Source organism: Achroia grisella, unplaced genomic scaffold (assembly GCF_030625045.1).
Source record: "Achroia grisella isolate CSIRO2021 unplaced genomic scaffold, CSIRO_AGI_Agris_v1 utg512, whole genome shotgun sequence".
NCBI classification, from domain to species: domain Eukaryota; kingdom Metazoa; phylum Arthropoda; class Insecta; order Lepidoptera; family Pyralidae; genus Achroia; species Achroia grisella.
The window spans coordinates 1,589,549-1,597,798 of NW_026712906.1; the positions used below are offsets into that span (position 1 = coordinate 1,589,549).

At 36.6% G+C, this 8,250-nt stretch overlaps 1 protein-coding gene across 2 annotated transcripts; it reads left to right on the plus strand.

Annotated features, from left to right (window-relative positions):
• The first annotated feature begins 860 nt into the window (after nt 1–860).
• On the plus strand, nt 861–8,001 carry LOC131846750 (mitochondrial import receptor subunit TOM22 homolog). 2 transcript variants are annotated; one of them, XM_059196135.1, is made up of 5 exons: nt 861–963; nt 2,233–2,292; nt 2,447–2,544; nt 3,164–3,305; nt 7,547–8,001. In XM_059196135.1, exons 1-5 carry the CDS (start codon nt 916–918, stop codon nt 7,610–7,612), a joined length of 414 nt encoding a protein of 137 aa, XP_059052118.1. In that variant the 5' UTR covers nt 861–915; the 3' UTR covers nt 7,613–8,001. The 2 variants fall into 2 exon arrangements, with proteins under 2 accessions (XP_059052118.1, XP_059052117.1); XM_059196134.1 differs by lacking the exon at nt 861–963 and adding an exon at nt 1,874–2,166.
• The last annotated feature ends 249 nt before the right edge of the window (nt 8,002–8,250 follow it).

Sequence of the window (8,250 nt, forward strand, 5' to 3'; positions counted from 1 at the left end):
AAACTTAGTTTATTTCTTTACACTATACTGCCTGACTAGTGCAATGAGCATGTTTCCCATTTTATAACGAATTCACAAGGAATTAACTACGATGATTTGTAGGATACCTTTTGAGATAATCACAAACCATATAGAGAGAGATACTCCATAATGGGATAATATACTCGCATTAGCTGTACAGAATTCTAAGACGAGCATGAAGTCAAATCATCCCATCTTGAAGAAATCACTGAAAATCAACGATGATGATTTTCAGAGAGAACCGCGTGGAGGTCAACCTGTCATTGTAGGTACATTTCTAGTCAAAAATCCTAATTACAAACAATACATGTCCTAACCCTCTTAGGACTTAACTGTTGTACTAAGTACAGTTTCTATAAAAAAAAAATTAATCATGGTCTTGAAGTTTAGAGAAAAACAAATAATGTCTGATATTTACAATAACAAAAATTGTTCACTTCGTTTCTTTTATTCAAATTGGTAGGTGTAATACAATACACACATCCATGTTTCATTGCAGTACCATTAACAACAATAACTAGAGCAAAAATATTCCTACATGTCAACTAATTACATACTAAAAAAATTATAGCTAATACTCGGAAAATGCATAATAAATGTTATCTACACATTTGTTATGCATTTTGCGAATATTGCTTTATTTAGATTATTATATGCAAAACATTTAACAAGCTCGTGTAATTAATGCCTTATACCAAAACACAGTGGCGGCTCTACCGGGTAATTTTAAAAGGGAGTTTTTTCAGCGAATCCAATGAGGTTTCCCTCGATTTTTCGCTATTACAACCTTTTCGTATATTTTCATTATTTATATTCTATATTGGAAACAATATTTTTAGATATTTTTATCAAGTCAATTGAGAAACAGATTTATTATTATCTTTTTCACAAAACATGCCAATAGACACCACATACACTTGCAGTTCTCCTGTTGAATGTCAGGTAAATAAAACAAACATTTGTTTTCAAAATAAATACCGTTAGCGTACTGTGGAAATATATTGTTTGAAGAAATTGTTAGATATCGAACAAATTAATGACCTCATAGGTATAGTTTATTCATTGACATAGACTTTCTAAACTGACTGATCAACAATTGATCGATAAATTTATTTTTAGAAAGATGTTAATTTGTTGCGATATATTTTCTTTTATTGTACAGACAATATTTTTTGTAATTTTTGACGCAACTTGTAAAACTTTATGGAAGTGTACAAGGCAATAAATGAGCGATTGTTTTAAATATTTCTTTATTTTTGGTATTTACATGAAACTAATCAATGGCATATAGTTTACCCATAATAACTTAAATACTGATCTTAGATTCATGCTACAAAAGTTTGGTTGCAGTGATAAATATACTTATCGTACACCACAAGCTTCTACAAAAACAGAAAATATCGACTATGGCTGTGTACTTCGTACATTAATTTCGTGCCTGTACGAGAAAGATTAGCACAGAGAAGATATTCCTGGACAGATGACGAAATTTTATGTTGACATTAATTGTTAAGTGTCAAACTGAAACGTAACATTGACAGTGATTAGTGATGTCCTTTTTCGTATTCTTTCCTTTTTTTTTTATTGAATTGTATTGTTGTCGGGATGGCAACCGTATGAGCGTCCTCATACAAGTACAAGATTTTTGTCTTTAGGTACAACGACATTTTCATCCACGTACTAGTTTGTACGATATTTGGATTTTCGAAAATCTATTAAAATACTGCAATATTTTAATAGATTAGGAAGCAAAATTTAGCTATTATAGAAGAATATAACGGAATTTTTAATTCTTCATATTAAACTAAATGTTGTAAGAATGGCAACCCTATTTATCCTGATCTGTGCACTGTGTGCTGTGCACATCTCTCTGTGCAAATTAGTCTACTATACATGCTTTATTTTATTAATTTAATATTTAACTCGTGTTATCTTATTAGAAGAAAATAAGTATTATTGGATCTTAATTAATAAATCTATCACGCTAGTACTCACATACAAATTTTATTTAAACTCTGTAACATGCTTATGGATTTGACTGATGAGCTTGAACAAAGCGATAGCGGAATGGAATCTTTGACGGCGAGCAAAGATGATACTCCAGAACGTAATCGTAGACCCGAAGATTCCTTTATAACACCATCGGTATGTAACGCTTAGTTCTCGTCAAAAGGTTTTGTGTCTCTCTCATTATTATTTATTTCTTTACAGCTAGGATCTTCTCCCAGCGCAAGCACACCTCTCAGTGGTCCTGTGAAGGAGTATGATGACGTGAGTTTATTTGTACTATATTTTCTATTACTATTAACTAATACTTAATAACACTATCAATTATACCGCGTAACGATACTGTTTAATAACTATTTTATTAGAACTTAGGTTATCCATTAATATTAAATAATATGTGGATGATATAATTTTTCAGGAGCCAGATGAAACTTTATCCGAACGATTATGGGGATTGACTGAAATGTTCCCTGAATGTGTAAGAAATGGCACCCATACAGTCACTACAAAGACATGGTAAAAAGTTATTCTAGAAATTAATTTATTAGATTAGATAATTTAATGACAATTTCTTATATGTATATATAATTGTAATAATTACTTTGTTTTATATATTTATTTCTATTTTACCTTTAATTTTTATTATCAAAAATATATATATACACATTTTATAAATTATTACTAAGAAATTATGTTGTTATAGACATGTCTCTACTCAGACCTGAACTTGGAACTTCAACATTCAACATTGATGCTTTGTGTGCACTATATATTATTTCTTGGAAATATTTGAATAATGTTCATTGTGTATTTTTAATTTTTATTTAAAAGTAATATATATTATACATTACAATAAAAATAAGACAATTATACCCTAAAGGTTCTAAATTATCTGATTCTTAAAAAAATAATTCTAATGACACACTCACTGACAAAAGAATGAGATTTTAAATGCAATTTAACTTTACTGATTTTGTAAAGGTATGTTCTTTTTTTAAACAGAGTTTACTTAATTATTGGTCCATACTAATGTTTGTTAATTTAGAGTTTTTTGTATTACAAATTGTTTTCACCATCATATACAAATTATGTGTTGTACTATTTATAGTAATATTAATAACATGCTTGCTTATAGGTCTGGAGTTAAATCTTTATATGGCATCTCTCGCTCCGTTCTTTGGATAGTCGCTAGTTCCTCAGTAATCTTGTTTGCTCCTGTCATCTTCGAAGTAGAAAGAGCTCAAATGGAGGAAATGCAAAAAACACAACAGAAACAGGTACCTATAAAATTGACAACAATTTATGAAATTAATTTGTATTATTGTATTGCAAGTTGAAAAGTGTAGGGTTGTAGTATATGTATACTATTACAGTATTATGTACATAATACTGCTTATTATAATTATACACATTATATAACTGAGATAGTTGCCATGTTACAAACATCCTAATTGCAGGTCCAGTCACCAGTCAACTAATATTATCATAGTTAATGATTGATTGAATGATGTTTCTATCCGTATGGTGACGGAGAAAGAATACTATATGTCACCATTCCGTATCATCCCGTGGAAGTCGTAAGAGGCGACTGAGGGAATCTTAAGCACTCAACACCCGTGTAGAGAAGGAAAACTCGAAACTAAACCCTATTCCAATCCGCCCGGCCAGCGTGGTAATAGTAGGCTATTCTGGTGGTATGCTTGTCACCACCCTCAAGGCAAAACCATGACGCCAAACGTTCGCGTGTTCCGTCAAGATGCTACGAGTAGCCATATTGGAAGGTTGGGGCCGTACAGTAGCGCCAAATATCTCACCGTAGTTAAGTTGTAGCTTCGCCGCATATGGTGCCTAGTTGAGGAGGGTAGCGGGATCCAAAGCACGGTTTCCGCTGGCCGACCGCCGACAGTAGGGGGCCCAATTAGTAGGAAAGCCACCTATGAAAGGCTGCCCCGCCATCGCGCGAAAAATCCCGAATTGTTCCATCGTGCCGGTTGGCGACCGGATGAGAGGCGTCGATGGGCATCCTCGGGGGGGTTTGGGCGTCCCCGCAGTCTCCAAACTAGGCTTTCCCTCTGTGCGGCGACTCTATATTCTTGATGGGTGTATGCTGGCGTCTCGTACATCTTCCATCCTTTCCCATATTCACTCTTCCTTACACTTTCCCTAAGATGGTAATAAACAGGAAAAAGAAATCGTTGCAACAGCGGATGCACGGCCTCTCACTTAAAGTGCATCTCGCTAACATTCGAGGTTTGCACTCAAATATCAATTCGGTCCACTACCATCTTGAAACCGCTAAGCCTCATTTACTCCTGCTAACGGAGACGCAAATACGTAATCCAGCAGACTCGTCTTACCTCAATTACCCACATTACACCCTGGAACACAATTTCAAACAACGTGCTGGAGCTTGTCTTTATATCCGTGATGAGATGTGCTACCGACGCCTTCGCAACTTGGAAGATCCCTCTTTCTCTTCCATTTGGGTGCTTGTCGACACGGGTCTTGAACAGGTTATATACGCCTGTATTTACAGATCTCATACCAATGACCGGGAAACGTCGAGGTTCTTTGAATATCTCAGCATATCGTCTGATGAGGCCCAACGAAGATACCCCTCAGCCCAACTAGTCCTTATGGGGGATTTCAACGCTCATCATCAGCAATGGCTTGCTCCATTCCTGAAAACAGATCTTGCTGGTAGAGAGGCATACAATCTTGCCATATCGCTTAACCTCACACAACTAGTCGATCAACCGACCAGAGTACCTGATATTAGTGACCACACAGCTAACTGTTTGGACCTCTTTCTGACCACTGATCCTGATAAATACCAAATCTCAGTGTCCACTCCTCTTGGGTCATCTGATCACTGTCTGGTCAAGTCGGTTCTGACTAGCTCTCCTTCAGATCTCAGCCAAACGGGTACAAGGCGAATATGGCAGTACAAATCCGCGGACTGGGATGAGATGCGGCACTTCTTTGCATCTTACCCATGGCGTGATGTTTGCTTTTCGTCTGAAGACCCTACGAAATGTGCATCTTCAATATCTGAGGTACTTATGCAGGCAATGGAATATTATATTCCATTCTCTGAAAAACCTATAGGTCACAGAGCTCGACCGTGGTTTGGCCCGGAATGTGCAAGGGCAGAGTCTCTTAAGCACTCAGCATACCTGGCCTGGGCAAATTCAAGAACCCTTAAATCACCGGATATGCAAAGCAAGAAAAAAGCATTTAACATCGCTACCAAATTCTGCAAGAAAGTTCTCCGTAAATCACGATTTGTTCACATAAACCGAATCGGAGCCAAACTTGTGTCACACCCATCAGGTAGTAAAGCTTTTTGGTCCTTAGCTAAATCAGTCGAGTCAAATTTTTGCAGAAATTCTCTTCCTCCCTTGCTAAAACCTGACGGCTCCCTAGCCCATACAACTGTAGAAAAGGCAAACCTTATGGCATCTTACTTTGCTGCTAATTCTAGGTTGGATCCCGGTAACAGCATACCACCTCAGTTGCCCACTTCCAATTGTAATATGCCGGAAATTCACATTCACCAAAAGGAAGTTCTCAAAGTACTACGCAGCTTGGATGTGAATAAAGCCATGGGGCCTGATGGAGTACCAGCAATTGTACTAAAGAATTGCGCAGCTGAACTTTCTCCTATACTGACACGTTTATTCCGTTTGTCCTATTCAACTGGAATAGTACCCATCTCCTGGAAGCTTGCAAATATCCAACCGGTACCCAAAGGAGGTGATCGAGCAAACCCTTCTAACTATCGTCCCATTGCTATTACATCCGTAATTTGTAAAGTTATGGAGCGTATATTAAATAACCATCTTTTAACGTACCTAGAAGACAATGAGCTCCTCAGTGATCAACAGTATGGATTTCGAAAAAACAGATCTACTGGCGACCTCTTAGTGTACGCTACGCATCAATGGGGAGAAGCTATTGAGAAATATGGTGAAGCTCTTGCTGTATCTCTTGATGTTTCCAAGGCGTTTGACAGGGTTTGGCACGATGGACTTACAAGCAAACTTCCCTCCTTTGGTATCCCTAATAGTCTTTGCTGCTGGGTTTCGAACTTTTTGAAAGAACGTTCGATAAGGGTAGTCATTGACGGCTGCTCTTCTGACCTCTTTAACATCAATGCCGGGGTGCCTCAGGGGTCCGTTCTTTCCGCTACATTATTTTTGCTTTATATGAATGATGTGCTTAAACCCGGAATCCTGGGGTATGCTGACGATAGTACTATTTCAGATAGGTACCTGCTTAATAGTAGTGCCGGGGGGGTAGAGTTGAATTCCCAACGTCAGAGTTTGATTTGGCGAATAGATCAGAAGCTACAGACGGTATCTGACTGGGGTGATGCTAATCTCATGAGATTTAATGCTACAAAAACCCAAGCTTGTCTTTTTTCCACAAAAAAGAACCCCTTTAATCTATCTCCAACTTTTCGAAATGCATCTGTCCCGGTTTCTGACCATCTCGATCTTCTTGGTTTAACAATATCATCCAACCTAAATTTCGGGGCATATATTGAATCTAGAGCTAAAACGGCATCAAAAAAACTGGGCGTCCTCTCAAGGGTTAGGAGATACTTCACGCCTGGACAGCTTTTAACGCTATACCAAGCACAGGTCCGATCTTGCATGGAGTATTGTTCCCACTTATGGGATGGATCCGCTCAGTACCAACTTGACGCTCTAGACTCAATCGACAGACGAGCAAGGAGACTTATCGGGGACGAATCACTTGTAGCTAAGAGGCTTCAAAGTCTTAATCACCGACGTAAAGTAGCTTGTCTATCGGTGTTCTATAGGCTCCATTTTGGCGAATGTGCTCAAGAACTGCACAACCTCATTCCTCCAGCACCGTTCCATCAACGTACAACAAGACGTAGAGAGCGGCTCCACCCCTACACTATTGACATCCCAGCTGCTCGAACTAACCGTTTTGCATCATCTTTCCTTATGCGAGCAGCTAAGGAGTGGAACTCTCTACCAGCGTCTATTTTTCCTGCCTCTTACAATATTGGGTCTTTTAAGTCAAGAGTGAATAGGTATTATTTGAGCTTGCGTGTAACAGCTTAGACCACATCATCACTTAACATCAGGTGAGATTGCGGTCAAACGCGCTCAAATTATGATATAAAAAAAAAAAAAAAAAAAAAAAAAAAAAAAAAAAAAAAAAAAATGTTTGAAAGTGTCCATTTATTGTATTTAATAAGTTTCAAGTTTCTTACAGAAATTTTACTATTGTGTTTTGTTACATGTATTATTACTTATTCGTAGCGAGTTACTAATAATATTTTACCATAAAAGCTAGAAACTTAGAAAGCCTTGGTTGAAAAACAAAGGTTGACCTTCACAAATTGATAGCTAAATAATCATACTTCTATATTGAATATCTTTTAATTAGTACTACACAAAAACCTCTTACCCTTGATGGATACTATGGAGAGGTATGCATATACTATTTTATTTTAATAATGTACTGTTTTATTTACCAGGTTTTATTGGGAACCAATGCTGCCTTGTCAGGACCAATGCCGAATTTGCCGCCCATACCCCGATAATGTACCAAAGTCAAAAATGTTATTGATACCATCTGTTTTCAACATTATTAATGTCTAGAAACCTAATTGTCATGAATGCTTTAATGTTAGTTAGTTTTATGTATAGAACTGTTATGTAACATGGAATTATATTTATCACAATCTGAAATCAAATTCTAATATAAATCCTTATCAAAATATCTAAATAGCTCTAAATTGCATTTAACCTAAATCTAATTATAAATAATGCAAACTTTAGCTTAAATATAGATTAGAAACATTGTTTAGCAGTTTTGTTTAATGATGATGTTTTGGAAAGAAATTAATGTATGTATGCATATAATGAAGTGGGGATAACTTGTCCTGATTATAAAGTTTGGGAGTCATTAGTCTAGAAATAAAGGCACTGCTGAAAAAGACTTCGTTTTATTATTTGGTTTATTTTAAGGAAATTACGCCAGTATTTGCTCTCGTCTTCGTCTCGTCTAAGAGACGCATCGCGACGTTATTAACATTAAGATTATTGGCACTTTCAGATATCGTTTATTATGTTTTGTTACATATAAGGTCAAATCAATCCTATTACAAAACTAAGCAAAATTTCATTGTGTTTTCCCGAAGTATAAACGTGCCAGTTTTAGTCAGTAGCATTTTTTCAC